The sequence below is a fragment of the Palaemon carinicauda genome, chromosome 38, assembly GCF_036898095.1.
Source record: "Palaemon carinicauda isolate YSFRI2023 chromosome 38, ASM3689809v2, whole genome shotgun sequence".
NCBI lineage: Eukaryota > Metazoa > Arthropoda > Malacostraca > Decapoda > Palaemonidae > Palaemon > Palaemon carinicauda.
In genome coordinates, this window is record NC_090762.1 from 26,444,350 (window position 1) to 26,461,305 (window position 16,956).

Below are 16,956 nucleotides of genomic sequence, written 5' to 3' on the forward strand. Positions count from 1 at the left end.
TGGTCTCATCCTCGAGGACGACTTAGGAACAGTCTTAGAGTCCATCGACTGCCCCCAGGGAGGGATACAGGCCTCCAACAGTGATGGCGGGAGGCTCTTCTCCACCCCTACTTGAGAAAACTTCTCTACGCGAGGTGGGGTTTCTCCAATTGGTGCGATGGGAGAACGCCTCACCTCACGAGAATCCCCTGAGGACGGGAAATCTTCGTCCGAAGGGGAAGCAGAGAAAGTCTGGAGGGGGGAGGGAGCCTTCCTCAAAGACTTCCGAGGAGCCAGCTTAGCCCTTGGGGAAGTCACCACGTCGTCTACTCCTCCCTTCCTCTTCAGGGGGGTCGGTACTGCCGCTGATTTGAGGCCCAACTCAGAGAAGGCAGGCTTAAAGGCCTGCACAAGAGCTCTGACAAGGGACCCAAACCATGGCTGCTTACTGACAGGGGCCCTATCAGAGACTCCCTCTGGAGGGAAGGGGATCGTTCGATCCCTAGCAGTAGAAACCACACCACAGGGTCTTCCTGAAAAGAAGAGGATGGTCTGCGCTTGTGGGGTGTGTGTGTGTGTGTGTGTGTGAAGGAGACGACCTGTTTGCTCGTGGTCCTGCAGCCTCACGCGTAAGCAATCGATGGCGTGCAGTGGCGCGTTCTGGAGAAAGCCGAGGGCGCGCAGCAGGTTGAACAAGCGTTTGCGCGCATGGAGGCGATTGCACGCGAGCGCGTAGACGCGCAGGATCCTTCTGAGCCCGTGAGGGTGAGTGTTGGGCGTGCACGCGCAGGGAAAACCTCCCTTGCGCACGAGGGCGCACATCTACGATGGGCCAACGGGTGTTGCGCGCGTTGGTGACTGCGCGCGATGGCGCATAGGAGAATGCTGGTAAGCCGGAGGGGTCTGATGGCGCGTCGGTGTTTGCTGGCGCGTAGGAGATCGCTGGCGAGCAGGGAAAGATGGTATCTTCCCTCCTGCGCCCAGATCTGAAGATCGTGGGAGCGCGGGCGAACGTTGGCGCACAGGTGAGTGCTGGCGCGTAGGAGATCTAGGGCGCACAGGAGATCGTGGTCACGCATGGCACGCATCAGGATACGGGCGTGCAGTGGCGTGCTGGCGAGCAGGAGAGCACTGGCGCACAGGGGATCGACGGCGCGCAGGTGAGCGCTGGCGTGAAGTCTCAGGAACAGGTGCTCGCTGGTGCGTTGTCTCCGGGTCAGCAACTGTAGAGCGCTAGCGCGCAGGAGAACATTGGCGAGCAGGTGATACCTGGCGCTTAAGGGACTTTGCTACAATGTGAGCAAGTCCCTTTTTCTCCGAAAGGACCGTGGCCTGCTTGATCGCAGGATGCGTGGGCGTCCACAGCGCGTCGGCAGCTAGGAAGGGTGACGGCAGGTCAGCAGGTCTAGCAGGAGTAGGAGATCGCGAACGATCAATGGACAGGTCCAAGGATGTAGCTGGAAGGGCAGGTGAATGGCGATGAGGTTCCTCTGCGGCGGACTGCGGCGAAGAGGCGCCTCCTAACACCCTTGTGAGGTGAAGGAAGGCCTCTACGGTGGAGGGGAAGGCGGGCCTTACGCCTTATACGCCCTCTGGGGGCAGCAGGTAGACCATCGGCAGTCCTCCGAAGAGGAGTCTCTGTCAGTGAACTCCCCCGAGGGGAAGAATCACCTGTAGGAGAGACCGTTGGACTTAGTTCCTCCCTCGAAGGATGTTCGGAGGGGGGAGCTAAGCCTTCAGCTACATCAGCAACAGGAGCAAAGGTTTGAGATAACTCGTCAGAAGCCTCTGCCACAACAACGTCGACGATAGACAGAGGATCAACCTCTGCTAACGTCGGCGACTGTTTGACAGCTGCCCCTAACCTGATTATGTCAAACAAGGCTTCCTTGGCGGGCAAGCCCTGAAGCCCCAAGGAAGCCCAAAGCTGTAACATATCATCATTAGCAACATTAGAAATTAAATCCTCCCCCGGGGGAGGAGGAGGAGCTGCCTGGCTATGGGAGGCAACTCCCTCTCCCAAACCCCCAGATTGGTTAACGTTAGTGCGGCCTACGCTACCACTCGTCGGCCTCTCGGAAGAAGCCGATCGAGTGGGAGCTTCGGAGGAGGTTTGGGCTACGGAAGAAGAGTCCTTGGGGTTTTCTCTCTTCAAGGAAGCCCTTGAAGGAGAAATATCCCATTTCGACTTCTTCTTCCAGCGCCGGGAAAACCTCTCTCACTGGGAGGTAGACCACTCCCTGCACTCACCACAAACTTTATCTCTGTCACACCATTGGCCCCTACAAAAAGGACACAAGGTGTGTGGATCTGCTTTGACCACCGACAAGGGCGGTCAGGTAAGCCGGGACACTTCCGCATCGCAGAGGCCAACTTCCAAACACTGTCAAAAAGAAAAAGCAAACAAAGATTTAATGCCTGTCAGTGTAAGCGAGGGTGATAGGAGACGTCTGTCTAGCACCCGAGCCAATAGCAAAGTGAGCTCAGCACAGGTGTGTGTGAGGGGGGGGATAGTATACTACCCCTCCCTACCCCCTGCGAACTAGCGGTGGGGTAGTAAACCCTTGTTAAAATTCTAATGGCTCGTCATTTCAGCTACGCCGAAAGTAATTACCCATATTAAATAGCGTGGTTTGTATTTCAGTTGCGGAACAACTGTAAATTCACTATGACCAAGTACCAGCAGGGAAGCCAAGGACGAGTCTAGAGCCTTGTGGGGGGCCAAAGTGTCTATTAGTCTCCGTCATTCTACCTTTTATTGGTTTCGTGGATACTATAGAAGTTTGTTCAGCTCCCTGGCGAGGGATAGAAACTTGAGGAAGTTAAATTCCGACTATGGGTTTTCCATCAGGAGGATGAGGACCTTCTCTAAGCCGAGACACATCTCTCCCTCGAGGGGTGCGTTTGACTGGAGTATGTGTTAATTGTTCCTTCCCTTTGGAGAGTGATATCTCTGAAACTAGAACAAAGCCTGGACTGTACTCTGAAGGGGAGGAAAGGATTCCAGACTTACGAGAGGTATCTGCATCCTTGCTGCCCCTCTCTCTTGCTTTCTGAGGTTGAAGAGACACTAGTTGTCGTGACCTCTGAAGGGTGAAAGGGGAAGCGAGATAATTAGCAATCTAATCGATCAGAGTATCTCCCCTTTGAGAAAGGACTCCAACATGGAATTTCTCTGTTAGAGTAAAACTACCTTTGCTTTGAAGAGACTCGTGAGTTCATCCTAGATAACGTCTGTTTCTTCTTCTCATGCCTACGTGGAGAGTGTGTCCGGACGGGAAGAATTGATTCCTTATCTGGTAGTGTCACAACACAATAACGGATCTCGTCCCAATGATGGGAAGAGACTGGGGGGTCCGAGAAGATGTCCGAGGTTTCTTCACCCTTGAGAAAGGCCCTGAAGGCAAAGAATCCCTTTTGCCTTCTTTCACACTGGGAGACACACCACTCCCTACACTCCTCATGAGTGTTACCTTAGTCATAGCAGCGCTCCCTGCGTTAGGACACATCGAATGGGGGTTGGTCTTGATCGAAGACATGAGGGTACCAGCATTTAGGCTCTGGATAAGTACGCAAGAGGGCACAGAAGAACACACACCTGAAAAGAAAAAGAAGAGTTTTGAGAGCTGAGAGTGGACACGTCTCATCTCCTCAAGCCAAAAGAAAAAGTGACTTGGTTTTACTGCTATGGGAGTAAAAGGGGTAGCTGGCAACCCCTTCTACCCCTCAATAACCCCGCTAGTTTGCGTAGTTGCCACCTCGTTTAAAAGTCTTAAGGGCTAGTCTTCTAACTACGCTAAAAGATAATCCCTAATAAATAACGTAAGGTTTGTAGAATGTCGGAATAAATAGGGTGCCAAGAAGTACGTCTGTACTGATTGGCGGTCGAAGTCAATGGGAAGGTCACGTGGGAGGGGCTTCCCCGCTACCCAACATCCAGCAGTGTTCACTTGTTAAAAAATCTTAATGGCCATTTTCAGCTTTGCTGAAATCATACTCCTATTAATGGTCAAAGATTTGTACTATGTACAGTATGAACTGGCCTTGCATATTTGATTATACCATCCTTGAAACTTGTGAGAGAAGAAACTAGGCAACAACAAAACAAAACGTTTCAGTTGGATCACTTTAGAATAACATTATTGCAACATAAATGAATTGTCATATTACACACTTACTTGTATTCCAAGAATTCCAAGACTTCCTGTGCGCTATCATACATGGTTGGTTAGCCATCTCATAGGTGAGGGGCTTGGATCGGTCTCTTGTCACCTTGTAACGGCCAGATGTCACCTTAAAGGCTATGGATGTTGTTTGTATGGAGCGTTTTGGCAAAATCTTTATTAGCTGCCCCAAATTCTGACTCTGAAAAACAACCATCAGAGAAATTTTAGTTAACAACTACAGTATTAATAACAAAATTTACTTATGGCACACTTACCTTTCGAATCTGCTCAAAGCAACATTCTCAATAGTAATCTACAATATCTCTAATATTGAATTGTCTCAGGCATGAGTTAAGAAGAGGGAAGATGGATTAATAAGTTAAGAGAGTCACATTTGGAAATGAAACACTTGAAAGAAAACATGAGCACTAGATCAAATTTCCTGGGACAGAGGGAGAAAATTCGTATGGCTGCCAAATCCTTTGAAGAGGAAACCTCATATAAAAGAACAACAACAATGATTTCCATGTTGATTATGAATAAAATGTTATTTTTATTAATAAAATAAATTTTTGAATATACTTACCCGATAATCATGTAGCTGTCAACTCCGTTGCCCGACAGAATTCTATGGAGGGATACGCCAGCTATCACAATACTAGAAGGGGGTGTACTTACCAGCGCCACCTGTGGCCAGGTACTCAATCATTTGTTGTTGACACCTCCTCAATTATTCCTCGGTCCACTGGTTCTCTCTGGGGAGGAAAGGGAGGGTCGATTAAATCATGATTATCGGGTAAGTATATTCAAAAATTTATTTTATTAATAAAAATAACATTTTTCAATATTAAACTTACCCGATAATCATGTAGCTGATTCACACCCAGGGAGGTGGGTGAAAACCAGTGTACATGATTAAAGGATAGCTAAGTATCCCATATTTCATATAACAGTTATCTCAAATAACAATGAAATAATAAGTACCTGGTAAGGAAGTCGAATAGAACCGTTACTCTGCCTTTTATTTAAAGTTCGTCTTCCTTACTGAGCGCAGCGTTCCTCTTGGAGGCTGAATCAACCCAAAGGTGCCAAAGTACAAGGGGTTGCAACCCTACTAAAGGACCTCTACCAAACCTTTAACCCAGGTGCTTCTCAAGAATGAATAGACCACCCGCCAAATCCAAGGATGCGGAAGGCTTCTTAGCCTACCGTAACAACCATAAAAACAACAATAAAAGTATTCAAGAGAAAGGTTAAAAAGGTTATGGGATTAAGGGAATGTAGTGGCTGAGCCCTCACCTACTACTGCACTCGCTGCTACGAATGGTCCCAGGGTGTAGCAGTTCTCGTAAAGAGACTGGACATCTTTCAGATAAAATGATGCAAACACTGACTTGCTCCTCCAATAGGTTGCATCCATAATGCTCTGCAGAGAACGGTTTTTATTAAAGGCCAACGAAGTAGCTACAGCTCTTACTTCGTGGGTCCTTACCTTCAGCAATGCAAGGTCTTCCTCCTTTAAGTGAGAATGTGCTTCTCTGATCAGAAGCCTTATATAGTACGAAAGCCCATTCTTGGACATGGGTCTCGAGGGTTTCTTGATGGCACACCATAAGGCTTCTGACTGTCCTCGAATAGGTTTAGACCTCTTCAGATAATATTTGAGAGCTCTGACAGGGCAAAGAACTCTCTCTAGTTCGTTACCTACCATGTTGGAGAGGCTAGGTATTTCGAACGATCTAGGCCAAGGACGTGAAGGAAGCTCGTTCTTTGCTAGGAATCCAAGCTGAAAAGAACATGTAGCTGATTCGGTTGTGAAACCAATGTTCTTGCTGAAGGCATGAACCTCACTGACTCTCTTAGCTGTTGCAAGGCAAACGAGAAAAGCAGACTTGAGGGTAAGATCCTTGAAGGAAGCTGACTGGAGAGGTTCGAACCTAGATGTCATAAGGAACCTTAAGACTACGTCTAGATTCCAGCCTGGAGTGGAAAGACGACGTTCTTTAGACGTCTCAAAAGACTTGAGAATGTCTTGAAGGTCCTTGTTGGAAGACAGGTCCAAACCCCTGTGGCGGAGAACTGAGGCCAACATGCTCCTATACCCTTTAATCGTAGGTGTTGAAAGGGATCTCTCATTCCTAAGATGAAGAAGGAAGTCAGCTATTTGGATCACAGAGGTATTGGTAGAGGATATTGAATTGGCTCTACACCAGCTTCGGAAGACCTCCCACTTAGACTGGTAGACTCTACGAGTGGAAATTCTTCTAGCTCTGGCAATCGCACTGGCTGCCTCCTTCGAAAAGCCTCTAGCTCTAGCGAATCTTTCGACAGTCTGAAGGCAGTCAGTCGAAGAGCGTGGAGGTTTGGGTGCAATCTGTCTACGTGTGGTTGACGTAGAAGGTCCACTCTTAGAGGTAGAGTCCTGGGGAAGTCGACTAGCCATTGAAGTACCTCTGTGTACCATTCTCTTGCAGGCCAAAGGGGAGCAACCAGCGTCAGCCGTGTCCCTTCGTGCGAGACGAATTTCTGCAGAACTTTGTTGATAAACTTGAACGGAGGGAATGCGTACAGGTCGAGATGGGACCAGTTCAGAAGAAAAGCATCCACATGAACCGCTGCAGGGTCTGGAACAGGGGAACAATAAAGCGGAAGTCTCTTGGTGATGGAGGTGGCAAACAGATCTATGGTAGGTTGACCCCACAAGGTCCAAAGTCTGTTGCACACACTCTTGTGGAGGGTCCATTCCGTGGGAATGACCTGATTCCTTCTGCTGAGGCGATCCGCTGAAACATTCATATCGCCCTGGATGAACCTCGTGACCAGTGTGAGGTTTAGACCTCTTGACCAAATGAGGAGGTCCCTTGCGATCTCGTAAAGGCTCCTCGAATGGGTCCCTCCTTGCTTGGAGATGTAAGCCAAGGCTGTGGTGTTGTCTGAATTCACCTCCACCACTTTGCCTAGCAGGAGGGACTTGAAGTTCAACAGGGCAAGATGAACTGCTAACAGTTCCTTGCAGTTGATGTGGAGTAATCCTTGTTCCTTGTTCCATACTCCTGAGCATTCCCGTCCGTCCAAGGTCGCACCCCAGCCCGAGTCCGATGCATCCGAGAAGAGATGAAGATGGGGGGTCTGGATGGCCAATGATAGACCCTCCTTGAGAAGGAGATTGTGCTTCCACCACCGGAGAGTGGTCTTCATCTCTTGGTTGATAGGGATAGAGACTGCTTCTAGAGTCGAGCCCTTGTCCCAATGAGCCGCAAGATGGAATTGAAGAGGGCGGAGGTGGAGTCTCCCTAGCTCGACAAACAGGGCCAGTGATGAGAGGGTCCCTGTGAGACTCATCCACTGTCTCACTGAGCAATTGCTCCTCTTCAGCATGCTCATGATGCACTCTAGGGCTTGGTTTATCCTGGGGGCCGATGGAAAAGCCCGAAAATCCCGACTCTGAATCTCCATTCCCAGGTACACAATGGATTGGGAGGGAATGAGTTGAGATTTCTCTATATTGACTAATAGACCTAGGTCTCTGATTAGATCTAAAGTCCAAGAGAGGTTCTCCAGACAACGACGACTCGTGGAGGCTCTCAACAGCCAGTCGTCTAGGTAGAGGGAGGCTCTGATGTTCGATAAGTGCAGGAATTTCGCTACATTCCTCATCAGATGAGTAAAGACCATAGGAGCTGTGCTTAGGCCAAAACACAGGGCTTGGAACTGATAGACAACCTTTCCGAAAACGAATCTCAGGAAAGGTTGGGAGTCTGGATGAATGGGAACGTGAAAGTATGCATCTTTCAAGTCCAACGAGACCATCCAGTCCTCCTGTCTGACCGCTGCTAAGACCGACTTGGTCGTCTCCATTGTGAACGTCTGCTTGGTGACATACTCGTTGAGAGAGCTGACGTCCAGCACCGGTCTCCAACCTCCTGTCTTCTTGGCCACAAGAAAGAGACGGTTGTAGAAGCCCGGGGATTGATGGTCCCGGACTATAACCACTGCCTTCTTCTGCACAAGTAGCGACACCTCCTGTTGCAATGCTAGCCTCTTGTCCTCTTCTTTGTAGTTGGGAGAGAGGTTGATGGGCGATGTGGTCAGAGGCGGTTTGAGGCAGAATGGAATCCTGTAACCGTACCTCAGCCAACTGACAGACTGTGCGTCTGCACCTCTCTTCTCCCAGGCTCGCCAGAAGATCTTGAGTCTGGCTCCTACTGTTGTCTGGAGAATCTGAGAGTCAGTTCTTTCCCTTAGATGTCCTGGGTCCTTTCCTAGACTTGCCCCTGTGAGAGTCTGGACGGGAGCTTCCTCGGCTGGGGGCTCTACCACGAAAGGGCGGTATGAACCTCGTAGCCGGGGTATCAGCCACTGGGGAGCGATAAGTCTTGGGGACAGAGGTGGTAACCTTAGACTTACGAGCCGATGAGGCTACAAGATCGTGCGTGTCCTTCTGTATCAGGGCAGCCGACAAGTCCTTAACTAGCTCCTCGGGAAAGAGGAACTTTGAGAGTGGAGCAAAAAGGAGTTGTGACCGTTGGCACGGTGTAATGCTGGCGGAGAGGAAGGTACATAGTTGTTCCCTTTTCTTCAATACCCCTGATACAAATAACGACGCTAGCTCACCCGATCCATCTCTGATGGCCTTATCCATGCAGGACATAATTAGCATGGCAGAATCTTTGTCCGCAGGAGAGGTTTTCTTGCTGAGGGCTCCCAGGCACCAGTCGAGAAAGTTGAACATTTCGAAAGCTCTGAACAACCCTTTCAGAAGATGATCCAGGTCTGAGAAGGTCCAACAAACCTTCGAGCGTCTCATCGCAGTCCTCCTAGGCGAGTCCACCAGACTTGAGAAGTCAGCCTGGGCAGAGGCAGGTACTCCCAAGCCTGGTGCTTCCCCTGTGGCATACCAAACGCAACCTTTCGAAGCGAGCTTCGTTGGAGGGAACATGAAGGAAGTCTTGCCAAGGTGTTGTTTAGACTGAAGCCACTCCCCTAAGATCCTTAAAGCCCTCTTGGAGGATCTAGCTAGGACAAGCTTAGTATAGAGGACCAGAATGCTGAACCGCAGAGTCAGAACGGGTAGGAACAATAACAGAGGTTTCCTCATCTTGAGGGAAAACCTGAGGCTCAGACTGCATAGGCTGAACAACAGACGAAGCAGAAGGCAGGCGCATGGGTGAAGGAGGTTGACTCCTAGCAAGAGTTGAACCCAAGGATTGCACAAGCTGAGCGGAGGACGGAGGCGGAGTAGTCCGTTCCTGTTCCTGTGAGATGAGTGGAGCATGAAGAGGTTGAGGCTGCGCAGAACAAGGTAAAGTTCTCGCAAGCTGAGGCTCCTGAGGCGCAAGTCCAGGGTGTAGAGGAGCTTGCCTAGAGGAGGGTTGAGCTCGCTGCAGCGATGGTTGAGCAGACAGACTCACGGAGGGGAGAGGTTGTTGTACCCCAACCGAGAGTTGCACCACTGGTGGAGCAGCAAGGGGAGGAGGAGGAAGAGTGGAATAACTCTCCTGATCCCAAAGCAAGGGTTGCCTTAAAGAAGGCTGAGGCTGAACAACACTGGGAACAGCAAACTCCGAAAGTGGCTCAACATCGTACGCCTGGCAGATGGTGCTGCGATCAGGCGGAGCAGGTGCAGGCTGGGCGAGCACAGGCGGAGCGAGAACAGGTGGAGGGAGTGTAGGCGGAGGAGGAGGTGCAACACTCTCAGCCCGACACTCACGCATCAAGTCCGAAAGCTGAGCTTGCATGGACTGAAGCAGGGTCCACTTGGGGTCGGCAGAAACGATAACAGACTGAGGTAAAGTCACAGTCGGGGTCTGTATAGGCAGAACCTTACTCCTCTTGGGCGGAGTACAGTCGACCGATGACTGAGGCGAGTCGGAGCTGAGCCAATGACTACAACCTGGCTGAGCACTCGCTGACTGAACTCTCCGTTTAAGCGGTCTCGAGACCTGAGACCAACGTTTCTTCCCTGCATGTAGATCAGCGGACGAGAAGACGGGCTCAATCGTCTGCAGGTGGGAGTGACGGTCTAAGGAAGACACGCCCGCAACCACCGAGGATAATTCTGTGCGCCTAACAAGGCCTGTCGAACCCTTAAGCCCTTCGACATTGCTTCTCCCCTGGGCATGGGAGCTTGCAAGAGGTCCCGGACTGGGAGGACGACTGGCTCGCACAGAAAAATCCTCACGCACCACACTGGCACCACTAGCACTTGGCACTGCACAGACACTAGCACTCGTCACAGCACTGGCACTATTTCCACCCACTGCACTCTTGACCTTCAGTTCTTTAACCTCGGCCATCAGAGACTTATGGTCACTTACCACTGATTCTACTTTATCTCCTAAAGCCTGAATAGCACGCAAAACAGTTGACATATCAGGCGGAGGGCACACAGTAGGTTCGGGGGTAGCCACTACAGGGGTAGGAAAAGGTAGGGGATCATGAGGTGAGGAAAACATAGAAGAGTGAGAAGAACTTCTCCTAACTCTACCTCTCTCTAACTTAGATGAATATTTTAAAAGACGGACAAAATCCAATTCCGAAAGTCCGGCGCACTCCTCACATCGATTTTCTAATAGACAGGGCCTGTCCCTACAGTCAGAACAAGCGGTGTGAGGATCTACCGAGGCCTTCGGAATACGCCTATTGCAAGACCTACATCGTCTATGGGAGGGAGCTTGCGAAACGTCAGACATCTTGTTTCAAAGAGTTAGTCAAAGGGTGATCCAAAAACAAGCAAAAATTCATTAACCGTTAACCAGTATTTATATAAAAGCTATCTAGCTAATATAAAAAGGATTCCAGTATGCGACAGCCGTTAATCTAAGAGAATACTTCACCAAATATCCATGAATAAACTCGAAGACCATAAGCGTATCCCAGAACGTCTAGCCGGAAGCACGACAGAGGAATAATTGAGGAGGTGTCAACAACAAATGATTGAGTACCTGGCCACAGGTGGCGCTGGTAAGTACACCCCCTTCTAGTATTGTGATAGCTGGCGTATCCCTCCATAGAATTCTGTCGGGCAACGGAGTTGACAGCTACATGATTATCGGGTAAGTTTAATATTGAAAAATTACCTATAACACTCATATGGCAGTGCTTAAATCATTCATTCACGTTTTGAACTCCGGTGGAAATGCAGCAATACCATAAGATAAGCCATACATGTACCTTGTTATATATATCCAATTGGCCGGTACTTCTTAAATAACATCTAACATACACACAAAGGTAGAGGCAAAGGTTTTCCAGTAGTAGGGATCCATGTGAGGAGACAAATACTTTGTCTTATTGGTTGAATCATTTCTCATGATGCCCCACCTGCCAGGATCAAGAAGTATGACCATATGCACATTTGTAAAGAGTCAAAGACATTACAAGAACAATAAAGAAATGAGCAAGAACCACAAGAGGATATATCTGAGACAAAGATTCAATCTAAATAGGAGATAAACAGGGCCATCCTTCTTCAGTAGATGAGGTAGTTCATGGTAGTTTCTTCTGGTTCAAACTTTGCTATACAATAGTCCTATCATCCTTAAGACCTAATGCAAAGCTTTAACACTTCCTAAGAATTATCGATAAGTTTTAGATGTACTAAATATCTGGTCTTGACCAGATTTGTGCTTATCAGTTCTCAAATAATTATAAGTCTTCTATCTGCAGTTTCTTCCTATGTGAATACATACCTTTAGTGCTTCAAAAAAGGTATGACTTTAGCATGAACTGGAATGACTTGAATTGTTAATTAGAGAGACTCATTGCTTGGTGGGTTGGAAATCCCCTGTACCCTAACTGGAAAGTTCAGTTTCTTACGTTAAATTAATCAACACGATCTAATGAGAAGCTAAGGGAGGACCAGTGCAACCCACTATTTGCCTTTCATACGGATGTAAAACCGATAGGAACTGAGTTGCATACATATACTTTTATCCAAACAAAACTGGGGAACTCTCTCCTACGAGGGGTACGTCAGCAGGAAACAAATACCAAGCAAAGATTAATGGGTTGGTATAAGATCCACCATCCTCCGGCTCCTCAAAGGAGGATGGGAGGAGATACTGTACTTCTTTAAACTTGAAGAATGGAGCTCTGAAGTTAAACTCACCAGCTTCTAGTCCGACCAATATGTAACATTTCCATTTCAACTGCTTTGTCCCTAAGGAGGGACAGAGGAATGAAGAAGAGCTAATCATATTACCGTTCATTCCAGACTTACAGTACATCTACATGTTACCACATTCGAGATGCATTCTTGTCCCATAAGGGAGCTAGGCTAGTTACACAACTAATAAGCCACTACAAGTCCAAGCACAAAGGTGGCTAGGGACATGCAATTAATCCTGCAAAGGGTCTCGCACCCTGATACTGGCTTTCAACACTTGGCCCACTGACAGGTTTCTCTTGAATATAGGGTGGGGCTAAAGCCCATGACCTCCTGAGTTATAGTCCTAGCTAGCACCTCGACACATTCGGTAGTTGAGGCGTATGCTCTACGGATCCGTTCACTAAGCCAGTAAGAGACCATTCCTTGATATCTCTTTACTAGACCTGCCAGTGCTAATGAAAAAGATTACGGTGTCAGGTTCCGTTCCGATAGCACCCCAGAGCACTACTCTCGATTATTACCTGACTCCTCCCGAAGGGAGAGGATGACAAAAGACTTGAACCTGTGTTTTGCAATTTGGTTACAAAGTCCAGCAGCAAACTAAGGGGACCTCATTCCACCCATCAGTGTTGAAGACTAAATGAATGTGTGTAACTTGCCAACAATCTTCACCGATGCTAGAACTAGAATAATAACAGAATTAAGAACCTTGTGGGCCACATTCATGTCCCACCCTGGGGACCCAAGAACCCGTAATAAAACAGCTTACATGAATCTCCTTACGAGCCTAGACAATTCCCAAGAGTATAGTCTGTACACTTCCGTCGGGAGATCATCCCCAAGTCCACTGTGTAGTCTTTGAACGGACAACAAGGAATTTTGCGATGTGTAAAATCTCCTTCAATGAGATATATCCCTTCTATGACCCCAGTCACAGAAGATAGTCCTCTTTGCCTGGTAGAACAACTGAAGAGGACTTCCGGAGACATACGAACATCAGGCCCATGTCTCATAAAAGCCTTTTGCTTATAGGAGATGCTGCATAGTCTCCAACCATAAAAAGCAAGGACTCCATGGCTTAGTACTTCTGTTGGTGCAGCTGACCAAGAGGAGCGAGCTACAGGGTAGCTCTCTCGCGACTTCTATCAAAAGAGCAGGCAGATCAGGGTACCACTCGGTGTAAGGCCAGCTGGGAGTTACCCAATTCACTGTGAGACCTGGTATAATCAACTCTGTTGGTTACTAGCCAGATCCGGTCAAAGGTAAAAAGATGTAGATGTTCAGGTGACCCCATGCATGTCCAAGTCAGGTGCTAACGTTATCGTAACATGAGTGAAGTGACACGGAATTTGAACTAGTCATTATATTTAAACATTTTAACCTGATATATATAACAAAAGACATTATATTGGGTTTGTGACCTGGGAACTTCTAGGTTAGATTAGGTTAGGTGGGTTTTTTTGGTTCTGTTCCCTTTTTGTACCTTTTTATATATTGCGTAAAGGGTATATGGAAAAATGCTTCAAAATACATATGCTAATATTACCATATTATTGCTAACATTAGCAATGCCACCGTAACGTTGGTAACGCTGTGTAACATTGGTAACGTTGCTAATGTTAGCGTTCGCAGTACATACGTGAGTGAAGTGACACGGAATTTGAACAAGTCATTATATCTAAACATTTAAACAAAATATATATAAAACATTAAATTTAAACATTTTAACAAAAAATATATGTTATCCTGCAGAAAATAACGTGATTTAACTGGTTTTCACCTTCACTTCATCAGTAATAACAGCAACCAGTTCAGCTACTTAAAGTTAATCGAATTGGTTGTTCTGCTTGTTTGCGGTTGAAATGAAGGTCAAATCACGTCGTTTCCTACAAGAAAACACATATTTTCCGTTCGAGATCAGAATCTGTAATACAGTAAAACTTTACCGCTTGCTGGAGGAACTAGCCGCTGATGTATAAAGGCTCCCATAATTTATCACTCTTCAGGTTTGTAAAAGGATACAGAACCTAGCTCACAAACCTAAACTAGCCTAGTAGTTCATGGGTCACAACTCCAAAAGAGTATGAACGGGATTACAGGAGGGTGTTAGCCCCCAACCCTCCAAATAGGTAAGTAGGTAAGGGTATGGCTTGTACGTTAGGTTGGGGGGGAAAGATTAGGTTAGTTGATATCCATTGTTAATTAACACGGGACGAGCTGGCCGCTGATATACAAATGCTCCTAAAATTCCTTAATTTGAAAACTACCGTCGGAATTTATGAAATAATTCATATTTCCGCTAGAAATTTATATAGTTGAATTCTGGTGCCATAAACAGCCATCAATACTAGTCAAACCAGGTTCCAGAGCCTACAGTCCTTACTACAATACGCAGTTTAAGGTGCGACTATTTAACCGGTAAAATCATACATGACAACAGAAGGCTTAACACAGCCAATATTTGGTCCTTTTAAGCAACATAACCTTACAATAACTCACCACAGATAAAGTTGACTTAAGCATAACGTTCGCCATCACTAAATAGTTACGCAATTCGTTATAATAACAAGTGATTAATTAGAAGTACAGTATTGGAGTTTTTGTTTGTTTCCAAAATGGGCGACCTGGTTCCTGGTTCCTGGTTCCTGGTTCCTTATTGCTCACTCCGCAAAATAAGTTTGCGGGCACTCTATCTCTTTATAGATAGGTGCAAAGCTTCTAAGCTTATTCTTATTATTAAGTTTGTATCATCTGTGCCTTAAATAAATTAATATAATGTGGTTCACAATCTTTACTTTTATTCCCTTATACTTTGAAATTGGATAGGATAACACCTTGCTATCATCAGTTTTGGCAACCTGTTGTGGTAATCAGTTTGGGCTTCCTAAACTCTTCTTTTATATTCATTGCCCTATCTATAAATGCAGCCAGATCCCTGCCAGGATTTTTTAGCATACCTAAACTTATTTCTACATTCTTCAGCTGTTCTAACTTTGGGCATAAAAATAAATGTTCGGTGGTGTCTTCTTCCTTTTTGCATAAATCACACAAATTGTCATCATATTTTCCCCTGAAATTTGCTTTTAAGTTGAGCATATTTAATCTTGCTTTCATCACAAGGGATGCCTTATCCAGATACATTTCTCTGATATAAGGCATAGGGCCATTTCCTTTAATAAATCTTAATTTTTTCATTATTTTCTTTTTTTCTTCAATAGTTTCTTCTATTTTTTCTATAATTCTTTTCTTGATTTCTTTTTTCAGGGTCCTTTTCCCCCAACTTCTTATTTCTTCCACTTCCATCCCATATTTACTGCAGATTTCTTCTACGCTCTTGCTCCAGCACTTCCCATACGGGTTCTTCAATTGATCCTCAATTATCTCTCTTACTAATCTTTTTTCCTCGGAGTTTATGATGTTATGGAAGAGCATTAACTTCTTATATTCTATTCTGCAGGACACCGGCCATATTCCTGTTTCTGCAAGTATGCCCCAATATGGAGTACTCGCAGGTAGTTCGTACATATTTCTTATTATCTTGTATTGGAGGTTTTCTAGATCTTTCATATCTTTGTCCCTAATTACACTCCAGGTCTCCACGTTGGCAAATATTGTTGGTACAACTACTGTTTCATATATTTTCTTTCTGACTTCCAATGCCATCTTTCCAACTTTTCTCGTATCCCCATATTTTCTTATTTCTTGGGTCATATATGCAACCCTCTGGGTTTTTTTACTGATACTCAATTCTTTGTTTCCCTTCTCTGTATACCATTCACCCAGATACTTATATTCCTTAACTAAACTTACTTTTCCGTTCTTCACTTTTGTTTCAATCTCCACCTCTTTCTCTTTCTTTCTTTTGTTAATTCTTAATACACCCGATTTTTTGGGGTTGGTGTTTATAGTGAACTTCTTTAGGGTCTCTAGGCTATGGCAGTTACTTATGGCACATTCGATACCATCTTTCCTTCCTGAGGGAAACATTATATCATCTACATATACAAGTGATTCAATTTCAATATTTCTTATCAATGTGATATTTTTTCTGCTAATGCTATTAACTTTGTCAGTTGCTATACTGCATAGTTTGGGTCCATATATAGTTCCTTGTCTAACATTTCCTTCAATCGTTATATCTTCTGTTGTACCTGCTGGACAGTTGATGGCTGCTCTACCTTTTTCATTCATTTTTTTAACTATCAATGCTTCTTTCCATCCTATCATTTTTCCCATTTCTTTTATGCAGTCCTTTAGATCTAGCTTATCAAAGCACTTATACGCATCACAGAACCATACGTATGTCGACCCTCCCAAATAGGCGTTATAGTCTATTACTGCATTTAGTGTAAGCAGATGATCGGCCGTAGATCTTCCTTCAATGCCTCCACACTGGAATCGACTCATCTCTTCTTTGAATCTGTCCTTATATTTTTTCATCCTTATTTTCTCGTATATTTTACTAATTATGCTTGTAATAAATAAGCCTCTTTTATTTTCTAGTTCCATTTTATTTCCCTTTTTGTGGATTGAAAGTATCCACATCTCTTCCCACTCTTTAGGGATACATATGCTTTCGTCAATTTCTGTGAGTATCAGCTTCAGGCTTTCTATTATCTCATTCCCCATCATTTTAATCATAACATTGTTCAATCCTTGCCTGTCCATTGTGTATTTGTCTTTCAGGCTTTTTATGATGGC

General features: G+C 46.0%; 1 protein-coding gene across 1 annotated transcript in view; it reads right to left on the bottom strand.

Moving 5' to 3' along the window:
* The window catches only part of mRpS24 (mitochondrial ribosomal protein S24), a 38,045-nt gene extending 23,133 nt beyond the window's left edge, over positions 1 to 14,912 (bottom strand). Inside the window, exons 1-2 of the mRNA XM_068361989.1 lie at positions 14,755 to 14,912; positions 4,158 to 4,344 (exon numbers count right to left, since the gene is read on the bottom strand). Of these exons, the coding sequence (XP_068218090.1) occupies positions 4,158 to 4,344; positions 14,755 to 14,790 (223 nt within the window). The 5' untranslated portion in view covers positions 14,791 to 14,912. The remainder of the gene's footprint in view (positions 1 to 4,157; positions 4,345 to 14,754) is intronic.
* Between the last annotated feature and the right edge of the window lie 2,044 nt (positions 14,913 to 16,956).